The following is a 17885-nucleotide window of genomic DNA, read 5'->3' on the forward strand; positions in this document are numbered from 1 at the left end:
TAACCAAAGGTGTTGATGTAAAATAGTGTCAAGAACGTGTACATGAGTGCACAGTTATAGGTGGTAAATAAATGTGTCACCATTTGCCTTAGGTTGGTGAACAATGTGATTCCTAATTGCCAAAAAAGACATGTAGCGTCAAACACTACGGGTCCGACCGTCCAGTCTTGACAATGGAATTCCGGCACCGCCCCAAACAAAAATATCTTCCGCATCATAATGAACCCAATGACGTGGACGCAATAAGACCGTGACAACTTCGGACCTAGATATTTTCCGATATTTTCCTACCAAAATATCAGTACCTACACACGTGTTGCCCATTCTCACTTACGTGGCCTCCTCCTCTCACTCCCACCCTCCACTCTTTCTCAAACCACAAAACTGCCACTCCCTCTTACTCCCTTCTCCAACACACTCCCTCCACGGTTATAAATATCCCAATGGCATTTCCGTAGATAAAAATATCTGCACGACCAATTCGGTCAGAAGAAGCTTCCGCGTTGAAGCTATAAATTATAATTTAGATTGGGATATTTTTTAGTTTACAGAGACCGAACTGAGTTGAGTTGAGTTGAGCTGAAGAAGATATGGCGATGCCGAAGAGACACGAAGGAGACGAAGAAGAAGAGGTTCAGAACTTCCGGAAGAGACTGAAATGCAGAAAATACGAGGAGGTTCAATGCGAAGATGGAGAAGAAGACGAAGAAGAAGAAGAAGAACAAGTTTCAGAGAAGGCAGAGATGGGGGGTATGATGTACCCAATGACTCCGACGTCGTTTGTTGTCTCCGATGCTCTGGAGCCCGATTGTCCCATAATTTACGTCAACAAAGTGTTCGAGACGTTCACCGGATACGGAGCTCATGAAGTTCTCGGTCGTAACTGGTAGTGCTTTCGACTCCGATTCTCTGTTGTTAATTTCCTTGACTTGTTAGTTTCTTGTTGCTGTGAGAGAAAGGGAGGTGATTTTTTTGGGTGATATATATGGGTTTTGTATGTAATTTGCGAATGTAGAGGAGAGGGGATGTATTGGTCCGGAAATAGTGGAGGTGGGTTCGAATATGAACTAAGGGGTTTGTTGTGTTATGTTTGTTTAAGGTAGTTTGGGGAATCTCTGTCAGCATTGGTGTTTTTGAGCTTGGTTGTTGATTTTTTATTGACGATGGGTTGGATTATGAATTTATGATAGTGTCCCTGGTGACCACATTGTTAAGTATGAATACGTTAATGGAGTATTGGGGGCTGTTAGTTTCCTGTAAAATGGTTTCGAGAGAGAAAAAGAAGTGATTTTTGGGGTAATTGGAATTGGGTTTTGTATGTAATCTGTGAATGTAGAGGAAAGCAGACGTCCTGGTCCAGAAATAGTGAAGATAGTGAAGATGGGTTCATATTTGAAGTTTAGGGCTTTTTGTGTGATGTGGTTTTGTTTGTTTGAGGTAGTTTGGGAAATCTCTGTGAGCATTGGTGTTATATGAGTTAGGTTACTGATGGTTTATTAAAGATGAATTGGATTCTGAGAGAGTCTGTTAAGTGTTCGTTTCAATTCTGAATGTTAGCTTTTGAAACTAATATGCTAGTTAGATTGAGCATGAGAAAATGCAGGTGTTTACGTTCTTAGATGTGTGTAAGCTGCGAGTGAAACATTTTACTTTCCTTTGAATCTAAACCGAGAATCTCTAGAACATTATATTTAATTTAGGATTTAGTAACATATAAGATTTAATGAGATGAACGCATATTTGTTAATAAAAAACAATTTGCATTTGTTTGAAGTTTTCTGAGCTGGTTCATATACTAATATGATCCATGTCTGTAGGTGCGCTTTCATTAGCATATCTGTCGTCTGATAGTTAAGTATCTCATAAGTTGTCTTACCTATACTTCTCTCTTTTCTTTTGTTTCAGTCGGTTCTTACAATATAGGGACCCTCATGCTCAAAGACGACATCCTCTGGTAGATCCTGACGTCGTTTCTGAGATTAGAAGGTGTCTTGATGAAGGAGTTGAGTTTTTAGGTGAGATTCTAAATTTCAGTAAGGATGGCACTCCTTTGGTGAATAGGCTAAGGCTGAAACCTATACTTGATGATAACGGGAGTGTCACACACATCATAGGCATTCAAGTATTTGCTGAAACAAAGATAGATCTCAGCAGTGCATATCCAGTTTACAAAGAGATATGCACTGAGCAGTACAGTGAATCCAGTAAGTATTCTCTCACCAGTGGACAAACACCTTCAACCCAACATCAAGAAATTTGTGGGATTCTTCAACTATCGGATGAAGTCTTGGCTCACAACATCTTTTCGCGCTTGACACCGAGGGATGTGGCATCCATTGGGTCTGTATGCAGAAGAATCCGTCAGCTAACAAAAAATGAGCATTTGAGGAAGATGGTATGTCAAAATGCATGGGGAAGAGAAGTCACTGGTACATTGGAATTGATGACTGATAAGTTAGGGTGGGGGCGTTTGGCTAGGGAACTGACAACTCTTGAGGCTATTTGTTGGAGGAAATTCACTGTTGGAGGTTCTGTGGAGCCTTCTCGATGCAACTTTAGTGCTTGTGCTGTGGGAAATCGACTTGTACTGTTTGGAGGTGAAGGGGTTGATATGCAGCCAATGGATGACACATTTGTTCTCAATCTGGATGCTGCCAACCCAGAGTGGACTCGAGTAAGTGTGAAAGCATCGCCACCAGGGCGCTGGGGCCACACTCTTTCATGTTTGAATGGTTCTTTGTTGGTAGTGTTTGGGGGATGTGGACGTCAAGGGTTGCTTAATGATGTTTTTGTTCTTGACTTAGATGCCAAGCAGCCAACGTGGAAAGAAGTTTATGGAGGAACTCCTCCTCTCCCCAGATCCTGGCACAGTTCTTGCATTATAGAAGGTTCTAAATTAGTCGTGTCAGGTGGATGCACAGACGGTGGGCTACTTCTTAGTGACACATACGTATTGGATCTCACCACAGCATATCCAATCTGGAGGGAGATTCCAACTTTGTGGTCTCCTCCCTGTAGGTTGGGACATTCGCTTTCAGTGTATGGCCGATCAAAAATTCTCATGTTCGGTGGACTCGCCAACAGTGGGCATTTACGGTTAAGATCAGGTGAGACTTACACCATTGATTTGGAAGACGTAGTGCCTCAGTGGAGGCAACTGGAGTGTAATGCATTTACCAGCATTGACAGCCAGAGTGCAGTGCTTCCTCCTCCTCGACTTGATCATGTTGCTGTTAGCATGCCTTGTGGAAGAGTTATCATATTTGGTGGTTCAATTGCCGGGCTGCATTCTCCTTCTCAACTTTTCTTGTTGGATCCTTCCGAAGAGAAACCTTCCTGGAGAATTCTCAACGTTCCAGGGCAACCACCCAAGTTTGCTTGGGGCCACAGCACCTGTGTGGTCGGAGGAACAAGGGTCCTGGTACTGGGTGGCCATACAGGTGAGGAGTGGATACTTAATGACTTGCATGAGTTGTGCTTAGCAAGCAGGCAGGATTCAGACCTATGATAAGATTTCTTCTTTGCCTTACTGTGCACCAACCACTGGAAGCAATTTTGTTTTGTGATCTCTGTAAGTAAAGCTTCTTCCACCCAAGTCCCCAGTGATCAGCTTTGTTGTGTAATGATGATTGGTTTTTGATGTTGCTTGTTGTGGTTAGATTTGTACTACACTGTATTTAGATCACACTATGAATCACTTTTAGCTGTACATTGTGACCTTAGTATATGAATGTGTAATACAAATTTCTTTTGAAAGAGAGGGCGTCGTATTTCAATGAAATGAACTAAACTGCAAGAAAATGTCAAGGTCTGACCCCAAGCTCAAGCTACCACCTGACCACCATGCCATCTGCATTCGTTGCAATTACCCTACTCGACTTGTGCCTTGAGACACCATCGGTATTCATATTTGGACTCCCTGCCTCCCCAATTTGGGTTTCACACTATATCTGGCTGCCACAAAAGAATGCAAGAGAGGAACAGCATGAGAGAAACGTGTTGCACAGTATTTCCTTGCCTTACCATCCCAAAGTTCTCTCGTTCCGCATCCCCCACTATAAAATAAACAATATAGCAAATTCATTTGATGTGACCAGTGTGTAACAAAGAGTAGGCCAATCCAATAAAGGGCTCTGTGGAGTATGCAAGACTGGAAAAAACTTCCAGACTGCAAAATAAGCAAATGTCTCCAATTGGAACTAGGACATTTCAGGATCACATTTCTTTCAATTTCTGAAAGAGAAAAACAGCCAAATTCATTTTGCATAGAAAGCAAAGTCGCTATCTTTATCATATTTGTGAGGTATATTGGAGACCTATTACTACAAGATGTGTGTCTATGCAAACCTTTACCTAGTTTGCTTTATGTTCTTGAACTGGATTTTGTTGGACGGACTTGTTGGCATTTGAATCGGTATTTTTACCTATGATTAAAGGCTTACATGCGTAACCTCCTGGTTGCTTATGCCCCAGATTTACCCAAGTGTCATTAGTACTTCGATAGATGATTGAGAAGCTTAGAACTATTGAAACTGAGGAAATTAGGAGTTTTATCCCGAAAGCTTAAGTTGAGTAGTATAGAAGCATAAGCTTTGCGGGAATATGAGCTGCCCCATATGAACTCCAGTCGAATCGGATTAGAATTAGACGGAGAACCACTAGTAACCACAGGATGCAGAGCACAAAATTCAATCTTATATGCACTCTTGGTAGAGAACAGGCCTCTCTTATCAAAATGCCAAACAAGTCTATTGGGAACTGACATTTCTACTAAGGATAAAACATCATAATGACGAAGCGCCACTCATAGGTATGTCCAGAGATATTTCAAATTTGATTGAAACCATAACTCTTGTCGACTGACCTATATAGTTCGGGTTTGAAAAAATTCTCAAGTGCTAGTCTAAGCTGAATTGAAGTCCCTTATTACAGTTCGTCTAACAAATTGTCCCATTCGAAAAAGATGATGAGGATGATATATAAGATGCCATGTCTACAGAAAATTCCATATCTCAGAAGAATAAAGTTTACAATTATAGTGGCGATTTGGTAAGGAACCAAAAACATATCAGAACAAAATAATCTTTGTATGCTCGAGTGTTTGTTACTCTTGTATATAATAATGTCTAAGGCTGGAAAAGAATCAGGTGCAACTTCAATTGAATATGCTTGCGCCTGTGGCTGGTGGCTGTCTCTGTCTGTATACCTTATTAATTTCAAGTAGTTAAAAGAATATGCAGATTCACATCTTGTAGTGGTGATATCTGCTTGTCATTTGTTTGAGAGGTAAATGCTGAACATCTACTCGTATAACTGTAATGAGATACTTTATTTCCATGCAACAGAGTCGATCTCATCTCTGGCTGACTTGTACAGTTCAAGCCGTTTAGCAATCATTAATCGCTTTTCCATGAGTGCTGGATCTTCATCCAGCATTGCACTTAGCCTCTCCTTCTGTAAAGGGACACATGGTCAATTATCATCAACTTACCTTTAACACATATATTTCACCACACAACAGGTTATGCTTTAGAATAGGAAATTTCACCTCTTGCCTCCCAATTTGAGTATAAAAGTAGTTAAGAAGAGATCTTTTGGCCTCTCGAACTTGACAGTGAACAACAGCCTTCGGGATCGAATTCCGCAGAGTATCACAAACCATCATGATATAAGAGTTGACATTTGATGCTGATACATGTTACATATTAAAAAAAAAAAGGTCATTAATTAACCACATCTTCAAAACACGATAGCATGCTACAAATTTATTTGTGCAAGTTTTTTTACAAAATGAGTTAACATAAAAAAATGATAATAACTCGTATGACTTGATGAAGCAAAGTGCTAACTTAGTTGTCGTTGTATATGTATGTGGTGTGTGTGCGTGTGTGTGCGCCCCCGCCTCTAATGGAAAAGTGAGGAGAAGTTTGCATACCAATCCTTCTGAGATAATTATCTCCGTAGTTGTCCACGTTTGGTGCTGGTTCTTTTCTATTTTTGTCTGCATTTGGTCCTGTCTGGTTTTGAATTTTGTCCCCTTCCATATTAAGCTTCCTGAAAAATTCCACTGTTAGGTAGCTAGACTCCATTTCAACCAGCCGTGTAACTGTTTTCCTGCTTTCATCACGAAATCTTTCCAGTGCTTCTGTGGAAGCTGCCGCAATATCAGATTGAAGTGTAGGGAATCGCTTCAATTCCTGCAATTTCCATAAAGTAGCAACATAAACACCAAGTCCTACTGCAGTTCACTCAAGTCTTGACAGGAACTAGACCATAATTGATATTTATTAAAAATTTTAACCATGTGGACTCAAGATAAACTTTGTGGTGAAGTAGGCAATTGTTCTAAGTAATCCAGAATAATTGGTGAGATGGAATTTACATATTTAAAGGTAACTGAAATTTGAAGAAAATTTCAATCTCATGCAAAAACTTACTCACCTCTGTCTCAGCAATCGACTTACGTACAAGTTCTTTCAAAACAAAGTGCACCTGTGTGAAAGCAATGGACTTGAAATCAGAATACAACAGCAGGTAACATATTTATGATGATGACCATTCCAGAAAATATATAATAACAAAAGTAGACCAACAGAACATTACAGCATCCACAGAGGCTTCAGCTGGTCCTTTAAAATAGACAATAGATCCATCAATAAGTCTGCGGTATCCTTGTTCTGGAGCAATCAAATGGGGCTGATAACCATCAGCCTCCGTGACAACTTTTTGGACATTCTTTAAAGAGAGATGCCGATCAAAGGGGAGCTTTTTTAATGCAGCTGGTAATTGATGGTCAAAAACTTTGTAAATTCGATCTCCACCAGGTCGCCTGAAATAACCTTGTGTTAGTTTTGATCTATGTCGATAGTAGGTAGAAATATACATTTTCGCACTTCGGTATCAAAATTACAGTATAACGGAAATTCAGTTAATCTTACACGGGACTCAACATAAACATGAGCCACTACGGGGGTACTGACTCTCTATCAAGGGTTTCCTTATTCTATGAGCTTGAAAATAGCTGTCAGCTTTAAGTCTCACGGAGCCTAAAGACTTTGGAGAGCTTTAATGAAACTAAAACTAAAGGTATTGCAAAACCAGCCCATCCATAATATATATTTGCCCCCTATAGAACACAGTAGATTTACAAGAGTTAGACCAACGAAGAACCTTGTTCTCTGAAAATTGCATACAAAACTTTATATGCAAGCTCAAGCTAAGTATTTTGTGAAATACTGGACAGAAAAGTCTTCAGAGTATAATACACAAATCAACATTTATTATCTGATGTAATGAATCAAAAGCACATTTTTTTTCAGATAAATGACGATAGTTATACACTTCTAATGAGAAATTCAAAGGAATGAAAAAAGCGGAACATACATTGTTGATTCAATATGGTCTAAATAAATTAATAAAATGCAGAAAGGAGAACAAGAAATTTACCCTCCATCCAGGTGTTCCTTGAATATGCGGTCAAAAGCACGACATAATTCTAAAATAGTGTACAATTGGGCCTGCAAATAAAGCAACACATGTAAGTATATGTTTCATGAAAAGGAACTATATATAGAAGGTCAACAGTTTTACCCCTGAATCTACACCAACTGGCCTGCCAATGCGATCCAGCTCTGCATCAAGTTCACTGATGGTCTTATTTATCAAAGCAATGATACTGGGTATCCGCTGCCTGATGACAGTCTCCAAATGCTGATAAGTAGAAGGATGAAATGGAGCAGTGAGATTTGTGATACTTATCTATGCATATAAAAAGCCAATGGAGGTGACAAACGAGGACCTTGGACAAAAGTTTGGCGAGATACTCTGACCCCATTCTATGTGCCAAGTGTCCATAATCAGGACTAGTTTCAAAGTATTCCTGCTCCTTCCTTCGAGCAGCCATCATATCAACATTCTTGTTGATATCAGCTTGAGAACGGTTCACAATTCCAACCCATGGGTGTTGCAGTCTATATGACCTTCCTTCTATAACCTTAAATATTCAAACATTAAGCCATTAGTTTAAAGTTATGACCACCACCAGAATGGACCTCATTATAGGTACATAGATATATTGTAAATGAAATGCTTGTACTTGTATTCATACAATAGAAAAAATCTAACGGCCCCTGACACTTAAAATTCTGTACTTCTATACAACTTAAGTGATTATAATTGAATCCTTACATCCAGAGCGTTGGTTCCCTTGTCCATTAGATCCAGTTTTGTCATCACCCCAAATGTTCTTTCACCTAAAAATGCAAACACAACAGTGGAACATATGTGTTTTGGGTTGGCTTGTAAAAATAGCAAATCCTTGATAAATTATCATGGGGCAAATATCTTTTACCTGACGGATCGACTTCTCTTGCAAGTTTGATAGCATCTGAAGTGGCAATATCTTGATTAGCAGGAGATATAGCCAATATAATGCAGTTAGGCTACAAATCAAAGAAGTTAATCAGACTAAGTGCTAGCAGTAAAAAGTAAGAATCAATAATATATTGAGCATGGGAAAATGTAACAATAAAGCTCATGTTTACGATCAGAAATTCAGAACTGTATGAAAAACATCTCATAGATGTGCAAGTTCATTTGTTGGATATTAGCTTTAGGGCGTGTTAGTGAACTTTTTGAAAAGGAGTAAGCCTCATGGGAGTTTGTTTGATTGTATCGAAAAGCAAGCCTTCTAACCTTCTCAACATATGAACGAACCATATTCTCAATGTCCTCAACAATACTGTCTGGTTGTCCCTCTGCAGTAGCCAAAAGGGATTTATTACCAGAATGGACAGAGTAACAGATATAGAGACACAGAGAAAGTGAGAGATAGAGTGATTACCTACAGCAACCTTAGTCAATCCAGGAAGATCAATGAGAGTCAAGTTTACAACTGCAAGATACACCCAGAAAGTGAGGAAAATTCATAAATGATAAGTCATATAGTGATGGTTTCTATACATTTATAATACATTTGATGCTTTAAGTAAATGTTTTTGTCCTTTAAGTGATCACAGGATATGAAATACAGACCATTTGGAGAATATATGCTGAGATGAATAGGAATGTTGGAGATGTGTTTTGTTTTCCCAGTTATACGATCAGTCTCATCTGAGATCTCCTTGCGTACAGAAGCTGCATAAGCAAATAACTCTCAGTGTTCTAACACTGGCTAATAACTCTGGTTACTACAGTAAGAACAAGAAGAAGAGAAATCAATGGAAAATAAATTGTAATTGCATTTCAAAGGTAGATTAATGCACTCTCTTCATAGGCAAGTGTGCTCATAAAAAAAATGTACCAGTGTCCCTATAAAGCTCAACATACCAAAATCAGAGAACTTCTTCCTAGGCGCATGAAGAAACTCTGCATACTCAGACCGGCCGTCCTCTATCCGATGAAGCTGCAACACTAACGGTCTCCTCGTCACAATACCTTTTTCCACCAATTAAAACACACAAGATTAGATTCTCAGCAACACAAAACCACTACGCATAACCAACACTAACTGCATTAATATCCAAATCATAATTATTTACAAAACAATCAGCAACGAGTGGAGCTCATCTCGGCACGAAATGAGCTCAAAACGTTTTACTAATCACAGCATCGACAATTAACACGATTAACACATACTTTAGGGTCTACATTACACATCTTACACTCTAATTAGCAATACCACACCAAACAGAGAAATGTAAAGAATTCTAGAAGAAGATTACCTGATCCACGTGGCAAGAAGTCTCTCCCGACGACGCTTTCAAGAACCGAAGACTTGCCGGAGCTCTGATAAACACAAGAGGCAAGTTTGATATGAGAATCAATGAGAAACATTACAAATGAAAAAAAAACAAATCGGAATGAAAAGGAGGAGGAGGTGGTGACCTGGCCGCCGACGACGGCGACGGAGGGGAGAGCTTCCCAGAGGGACATGCCCTCGCCGCCGTGATCGCCGAGAGCGGTGCAGGCACGCTGGATGCGATTGACGAGGCCGATCAAGCTCTCCAGTCTGGCCATGGCGGTGGAGATCTGGGAGAGGCGGAGGAGGGGCAATGTGGGGTGGTTGGGTTTGGATCTGAGAAGGGAATGTGGGATCGGAGAGAGTTTAGGTGCGGAGAACAATCTGAGAAAACTAAGAGAAAAAGCGGTCTTTTATTTTGTTTTGTTTTTGTATGTATGTATGTGTGTGTGTATTGTATACACGTATGCGTATTATTTAAGTGTACAGTACTAGTACATATGTACTACGTACTGTACCTCAAAAACAAAATATTACAGTTGCACATCAACTATTGGAGTTTAATTACTATCTTTCGTACACATTGTTGATGAATGATCAGCAGTATCTTCTTATTATATTACTGCATCTAGCGAGCCATTTGTACAACACTGCAACCGAGACGAATTTTTTTTGAGGTTAAAAACTTAAAAGCTATTATGACATACATAAATTTTTATTTTTGAAGGGCGTGACATATGTATATGGCCTTATATAGTAGTACGTAAGGTTCTTGACCATTTGTTAACGATATCTTTCTTTTTTTTTAATCTGTAAAGTTATTATAATTAAAAATGTGATCGATCGATGTGCGAAATTTGTAGGTTGGAGGAGAAGACGTACACAATGCAGCATGCAATAGAGAGCAAATGAAGAAAAGCAGAGGACTAATGCTACTGAATCAAGCAATGCACATAGTAAGTTGATGGATATTTCAATTTGCAGGGCAGTGGTGGATTGCTTTTCATTTTCAAGTGGGGAAAGGGAATAAGGGATGACAGTCACAGACCTTGTTATAAAGGATTTACATCAAGGCCAGGTTTGCTTTACTGAAACTTGATTTTTTTTTCTTTTTCTTTTTAAGTTATAACTTGTAAGCTCTTTGCTCATAAGCTAACCGGCTGTTGTGCGCCATTCTACAATGAGAATTGTCATACAAATTTTCATCTGATCGAACGGGAAGGATTACAGATAGGCAGTAGCGAAGCCAGCTAGTCGTGAATAAAAGTTTTTGATCAGGTTCGGGCCTTTTGTTCACAACGAGCAAGATGCTGATGGAAAATAGCAATGGAGCCTTTGAAATAAAATAAAAAACAGATGTCTTCATTTTCACGTAGGGAGTAGCACTAAATCTTTGAAAATACAAGATAGAACAATAACGAGTAATAGCAAAGGAATATGTAGAGAATTTCACTTTTTTATTGAATAATTCATATTACAAGGTTACATCTTAATCTATGATAATATTAATCTCAAAAGTAAAATACTTCTTACTCGATAGTCACAATCAAGTATTGAAACAACCTCACTAAAATTGTTGCTTCAAGTATCGACACAACCTCACTAAGATCGTTGTAATCACCCGGATGATCGACCTCACTTAGATTGTCGATGATACCGCTAAAGTCTTCAATGGAGTCACACATATCTCCTAGTACTAAACTCTATTTTTTGTGAATTTTCTTTTCTTTGGTTTCAACTTATTTCTTCTATCCGTGTATATCTCGTGCGACTAACCTACTGCATATATAACATAATTCTTCACAGCTCAAGTCTTTATAAAGATAGGAATACCTACTTTCCTAATACAACTCAACTCTATGGTAATATAACCAAGTCGTGAAGCATTCTAAGTCTAACAAGGAAACTTCTTTAATTTGCCTTTATGCATATTCGATCTCTTTCTCCTTTAGCAATATTGATCTTCATCAACTGAATGGATGGCCAACATGTACCTTCAATCTTGGATATCAGAAGTACTCTAGGTTAAAATGTTTGACGAAACAGAATATGAAAGACTTTGAAGAAGATGTATTAAAAAAAAAGACTTTGAATGTTTGAAGAAGATGAAGGGAACTTGAGAGGAAATAATTAACGTGATAAGAGCACTTTGTGCGACGTTCTTAACATGTTTTTACCTCAATTTGTACTTTGCTTAGCCCTTATTATTGTACTATTGAGTCGTAGTAAGAGTCTTGGGCGGTATTGGATGCATTTTTGTGCTTACATGAGTTTAAAAAGCAGAATTGGTCTAAAGTCATAGTTTGAGTAGGAATCCTTATAAGACTAGGAAACCTAGTTGGATTAGGAGTCTTCATCTTTCTACGTTTTGGTCGTATTGGCGATATTTTGAGAGTTATTCTTGCATTATGAATCCTTTTTAGTCTAGAAAACGTACCATTTTGGAAAATCTTAGTTAAACTTAAATTATTATTCCGTAACTTTCATAATCTGACTCTCCTATTTTAGTAACTTACTTGATCTTTTTATATGAATTGTCTTGTCTTTTATTATTTTCAGATTGTACAATGAAGAAAAAATAGAGGAAAAGTCAAGCAAAAGAGGAAAATAAAGAAAGAATGAGACACGTACAAAGGAGAAAAATAAGAAATTTATCAAAGGAGATTGCACCCACCAATAACAAAAAATAAGTGAAAGAAAAAAGAGAGAAAGAAAAAGAAAAAGCATAAAAAAAGATAATGCAAAAGAAAAATAATAAGACACCTACAAAGGAGAAAAAGAAAGAATTTATCAAAGGAGATTGCACCCACTAATGACAAAATAAGTGAAAGAAATTGAGGAGAAAGAAAAATGAAGAGAATAAAAAGAGATAATGCAAAAGAGAAAGAATGTGACCCATACAAAGGAGAAAATAAGGAATTTATCAAAGAAGATTGCACCCACCAATGACAAAAATAAGTGAAAGAAATTGAGGAGAAAAATTTCAAGCTATATTATTAAAGGAGCCAAAACTCTTCTATAAATAGCATATCATTCACAAAGAAAAATTATCACTTCTCCTTAGCATTCAAGAGCCAAAACTCTATCAAACCACCACCATAAACTTCCCTCACAAATCAGCCAAGCCATCCACCCAAAATCATCATCATCTCCACCAAATTTCACCTATTGCAGCCGTACCTCTAAGGTTCTTACAACGTGTGATTCTCGCAACTCATCTTCATGGCTTCGCTTATTTGTGTTAATCTATAATTATTTGTCTATGAAGATTGTAAGTTGTTGTTTATGTGAAAGTATTGATTTTATATTTGTTTTAGAATTTTCATATTGTATTTGATATGTTTTTGACTATGCCGAATTTATGTTCTTATAATTATTGAAGTTTGTATTTATATTGTTGTGTTCTACTATTCTTTTACTTGCTTTTAAATAATTTTCAGATATGTGCATACAAACTTAGTGCTTGAATGCAGTCCCTAAGATTGTATTTGAGTGCTATCTTCATCATCCATATTGACACAAATCGAATCATGCCCTAAGTAGGTTCGGTTTGTGTTAATTAAAGTGGAAAATTCTGGAAATTTACATGTACCCCATGATGAGTGACGCCACCGTGAAACATGTCTCCAACAAAGATTTGGTGCTTAAATGTAATCTTGTTTGATTTTCTACCCTAAGTGTTGTTAAACTTGATTGCATGCAATTTAGGTGAGGCCCTAAGTCTACCTAAACGTCAATAGAAATCTTGCATGATTAGATGTTCTCCTAAGGCTCTAATTGTATTGGTGTCTAAAAGTATGTAATAAGATGAATTAGAATGCATGATATAACCAAACTTGTAAGTATGTGGTGCATTGGTGAAATTGGTTTAGTTTGGTAAAGATAAGTCGATCATATAAATAGTAATGTAGGTTTTATTTCAGTAGTTAATAATCAATCTCAAACCACCCATTATTTGTTAGCACTAAAAGTTTAGAGTTCCCTTCAATTTCTCGGACTAAACGATCTCTGCTTATTCTATACTAACGATGACATTTTTCAGGATTTATTATAGACGTTTTAATTAATGCTCTATCATAACGGCAGACAAAGTAATATATATAGACGGTCCTCAATCTCGAAAATTAAGGGTGCGGTAATTAATAGTTAGGTGCTGAGGTGTATGATTAATGGCTGATGGATTTTGATATAATGACGAGATTAATAGTCAAGGATAATAAGGCCAAAATTAGCTCTCTTCCTTATCCATTAAGGAGACCTTTGCTAATTAGGATTCCGTTTCCTACTAGATATGAGAACAATTATTAATTGAACACTATTTAAGGGCATTGACCAGCATATATCCGAGACAACAGCAAAGATCATCGAGAGATATATCGACCACAATCGCAGAGAATTGCCTTGGATAACATAATGCCCGGCCTTGACGACTTACCAGACCTTGTTATCAACAAAATCCTCAATCTCCTTCCTACAAAAGCTGTCATCCAGGCTACCTTTCTTTCCAAGAAATTTCGTCCAATTTATTCAGCGTCTGCACTAAATTTCAACGAGGGGGAGGATTTTGATCACCGTCTATATCCTATCAGAAAAAACAAATTCCGACACATGAAGTTCATCAAGTTCTTACAAGGGTATTTAAAATATCATGAGAAATATGAGAAGAAAGAGGTCGTAGAAACACTAAGGCTCCGCATGAGTATGTTGTTGTATCGAGATGGCAGAGAAGCTACTGTCATTGATAAGTGGTTGGATCGTGCAATCAATAGACGTCTCAAAGAATTAGAAATTCGCCCCACTCAAACACGTATGATCATTGGAAAAGTGACTGCGGAATGTGAAAAGATGTATCGCTTACCTTGGGCGGCATTTGCTAATAATAATCCACAATCTCTTGCACGTCTAAATCTGGAGTATGTGCTGATTTCAGACATCAAAAGTTTGAAGCTTCAAAGGGACAACAAGTACCTTCTTCCCTCTTTAAAAACCATGTCCTTCTATCGTGCGCGGTTTGATGTCAATGCTCTCTCCTCCTTACTACTCGAGAGCCCTTCCATAACGTGTCTGTCAGTCACAGAATGCAGCTTTAGAGACTTCAAGTGTTGTGTTTCAAGTCCTAGTCTCAAGGTCCTGAAACTAAAGCACTGTATGGAGCTTCAGGAGTTTCATGTTCACAATGAGACTAAAAATCTCGAATCTTTCACATTTTTTTGCTATGAGAAACCATATTCCATATGTGAAAAGGTTATCCTGAATAAATCCTTCAAGTTGAAAAGTATCCAGATCTGCGTTGAATGTGGAAATAAAGTTTACGACTCCTACAACTTATCCTGGGTGACATTATTTTCTAATGCAAAATTCGTAACGAGTCTAAAGCTTCATGGCACAAGAATTACACACATTGGTAGTGCAAACGTTCAAGCTGATGATGACCGCCTTCTTCCCTCCTTAAAAAGCTTGTTCTTCTCATCTTCATGGTTTGCTGACAAAACCGCTCTCTCCTCCTTATTATCGCAGTGCCCTTCCGTAGAGCATTTGTCAATTAATCGTGGTCATTTTGAAAACATGGAATGCCATGTTTCAAGTTCTAGTCTCAAGTCCTTGGAAGTGAAGTATCCCAATCCGCTACGAGTTTTTCGAGTTGATGATCAAGCAAAGAACCTTGAATCTCTTACGCTTGTTCTTCCAAAATGTGAAAAGGTGATCGTGGATAATGCCTTCAACTTGAAAAAGATCGACATTTGTGTTGATGACCTAGAGGAACTTTCTTTCAACGGATATCATCGTACAGTAAAAGCCATCAATGTCCAAAATCTCCATTTTTTCCCGATTTTCTGGGGACTATGAACGATGGATATTCTGTTAAAGAATGTCAATTGGCCAAGATTGCAGTTCGAGAACTTTAAATGTTGATTTGATGGACTCCTTGCTGTGGATTGCACCTTCTGCAAGAATAAACATCTGCAAAACTGAAACGTCGAATCGGTTTGCATTGTTAGAAGAACAAGAAGAATGTTAGGGTTTGTTTGCTGTTTTGGGAACGTTTTCGTAGTTGAAGAAATCTTTTTATGTAAGAATCTACTTTACATGTCTTGTCAAAGTCCTTTAAGGGGGTGTATTATATATGGAATTAGTGTGAGTTTAAAAAAAAATCATGGATTTTAAAAGTCTAGATGTATTCAATATAAATTTTTAATTATTCATACAAGTTTAAATGTATTCAATTATGATTTAAAAAATTCATTATAAAATCCATGAGAGTATGTGAGTATACAATCAAGACTTTTCAAAATGAATAGAAGTTTGCGGGTATTCAAAATTTCATTCATACTTATGAAATTATAAATTCACGAAATCTCATGAACTTTATAGTGTAAAATACACACACCAGACTCTAAAAATTGTCTAGTCTCTAAACTAAATATTTTCATAGACTTTTCCATTGACTTTATCATTTCATTCAGAGATTAATGTTCATCCTCTATCATTTTTCTTTATTTTCTTTTTATCTTTGGGAGCTTCTATTCATACCTCCCAAAATGACACTTGGACCTCTCTCTTTTTTCTTAGATTGTTTTGACTTAGTCATTGCATAAAAAATTACCATAAAATAATTCTTAACTTATCTATTCAAAATTATAATCTAGATAATTATATTTTATATTTATTGCTAGGAAATCTCAAAATGAGATATCAAATTGCATAAAATGATTTCATTGATTACCTTCTTTTTTGATAAACATAAAAACTAAAAAAATTAAATGTAGATGATTAACATCAAATTGAACGTGGACGATTTAATGTATAAACTATATAAATATCTAAAACTTCTCATAAACTTTGATTTGAGCAAAAAAAAAACTCATTCATTAGAAGTTAGAATATTTCATATATATTGAAGTTAATTATTGGTGAGTTGCACATATATATATATATATATATATATATATATATATATCAATGAATGAAAAAATAGTTTATCAATTTTATTATGAATTTAGAAAACGAGTGGAATAGTGAATTAATTCGATAATTAAGATAGTTTGTGTGATTATTATATATATTTTGAGTTGTATATAATAAATGAATTTGAAATAGAGTATACATAAATTAATTGATTGTAGTGCGATTTGATATATCAAATTTATTGATTTCCATTTTAGGAAAACTACAGTGATCTAAATAGCATTTAGGTATCTATAAAAGCAAAATGGAGATCCACATAGTAAGGAGGTCTAAATACTGTTTTTGGAGATATGAATAGAAACTTAATTTATCTTTTCTTTACCAATTATTTTTCCTACAACCCAATATGGTTATTCACCCTTTGATTATTTTCTTAGTTTTTATGTTAGGTTGTTACCTTGTATCTTTATACTTACTAAAACCTTATACTCAATTGTGGACACATATCTAATGCTACCAATAAAAACAATGAAGATGAAAGAAGTACATAAGAAAAAAAAGATTAAATTTGAAGGATTTCTCTTATTTTCTTATAAATAATTGAGATTGATTCTCTAATTTCTTTGTAATAGACACAACCAATAATTTTTTTTAGAATAAATGTAATACCCGAAAACCATAGCAAAAGTTTATTATACTAATTAAATTAAGGGAATTATATACCTATCGATTTCAAAAAAAATCGGTTTTGACTGACAGGGGGAAAGAAATAAAAATGAAAGGACTGGCATAGGAAGGGGATACCTCGGCTCGGATCTTCTCTCTCTCTAAAATTAATCATCGAGCACTTCCACCATGGACGACGTCGTTATCTGTGGGAACCAATCTATAAGACCATGCCCAAAAACTTTCTCATCTTCTCCTCTATAAAACAGCTCCCCGATTTCAGTGTTTGAAATTATTTTTCTTGATTTATTTTTGGTCGGGATATCATAATAAAAATTGTTATATAGAAATTTTTATTTGCATGCATTAAGTCCATGTTTAATAACACCAGCTAGGCGTTAGCGAGTCAGACTAACTTAGATGCTTAAGGCTCACTCGAGAGTGAAGCAAATTATCACAAAACAGTGGACAATGAAGCAATAAAACTGTAAGCTTATAATTAACAGACATGGTATGTACATTAAATATTTACCATACCTTGTTTTCTTAACTAATAAAAAAGAAAGTTTTACTT

General features: G+C 36.7%; 2 protein-coding genes across 2 annotated transcripts; one reads left to right on the forward strand and one right to left on the reverse strand.

Moving 5' to 3' along the window:
• The first annotated feature begins 559 nt into the window (after nucleotides 1–559).
• Nucleotides 560–3820, forward strand: LOC126792970 (adagio protein 3). The gene is made up of 2 exons (XM_050519500.1): nucleotides 560–886; nucleotides 1906–3820. Exons 1-2 carry the CDS (start codon nucleotides 591–593, stop codon nucleotides 3506–3508), a joined length of 1899 nt encoding a protein of 632 aa, XP_050375457.1. The 5' UTR covers nucleotides 560–590; the 3' UTR covers nucleotides 3509–3820.
• Nucleotides 3821–5066: 1246 nt separating this feature from the next.
• On the reverse strand, nucleotides 5067–10102 carry LOC126791291 (phragmoplastin DRP1C). The gene is made up of 16 exons (XM_050517726.1): nucleotides 9886–10102; nucleotides 9723–9786; nucleotides 9328–9435; nucleotides 9034–9135; nucleotides 8843–8893; nucleotides 8695–8756; nucleotides 8351–8441; nucleotides 8188–8252; nucleotides 7799–7993; nucleotides 7591–7710; nucleotides 7447–7517; nucleotides 6604–6829; nucleotides 6442–6492; nucleotides 5936–6197; nucleotides 5549–5688; nucleotides 5067–5454 (listed from the first exon to the last, which is right to left on the reverse strand). The coding sequence occupies exons 1-16, from the start codon at nucleotides 10015–10017 to the stop codon at nucleotides 5329–5331; spliced, it is 1866 nt and encodes a 621-aa protein (XP_050373683.1). The 5' UTR covers nucleotides 10018–10102; the 3' UTR covers nucleotides 5067–5328.
• Between the last annotated feature and the right edge of the window lie 7783 nt (nucleotides 10103–17885).

Source organism: Argentina anserina, chromosome 4 (genome assembly GCF_933775445.1).
Source record: "Argentina anserina chromosome 4, drPotAnse1.1, whole genome shotgun sequence".
Lineage (NCBI taxonomy): Eukaryota > Viridiplantae > Streptophyta > Magnoliopsida > Rosales > Rosaceae > Argentina > Argentina anserina.

Excerpts from the sequence above, each read along its gene's own strand:
- LOC126792970 (XM_050519500.1), top strand. The coding sequence starts at position 591 with ATGGCGATGCCGAAGAGACACGAAGGAGACGAAGAAGAAGAGGTTCAG. Across the intron at positions 887-1,905 it reads GAAGTTCTCGGTCGTAACTG|TCGGTTCTTACAATATAGGG; the intron begins GTAGTGCTTTCG and ends CTTTTGTTTCAG.
- LOC126791291 (XM_050517726.1), bottom strand. The coding sequence starts at position 10,017 with ATGGCCAGACTGGAGAGCTTGATCGGCCTCGTCAATCGCATCCAGCGT. Across the intron at positions 7,711-7,798 it reads TCGCCAAACTTTTGTCCAAG|CATTTGGAGACTGTCATCAG; the intron begins GTCCTCGTTTGT and ends TCTACTTATCAG. Across the intron at positions 7,518-7,590 it reads CAGTTGGTGTAGATTCAGGG|GCCCAATTGTACACTATTTT; the intron begins GTAAAACTGTTG and ends CTTTATTTGCAG.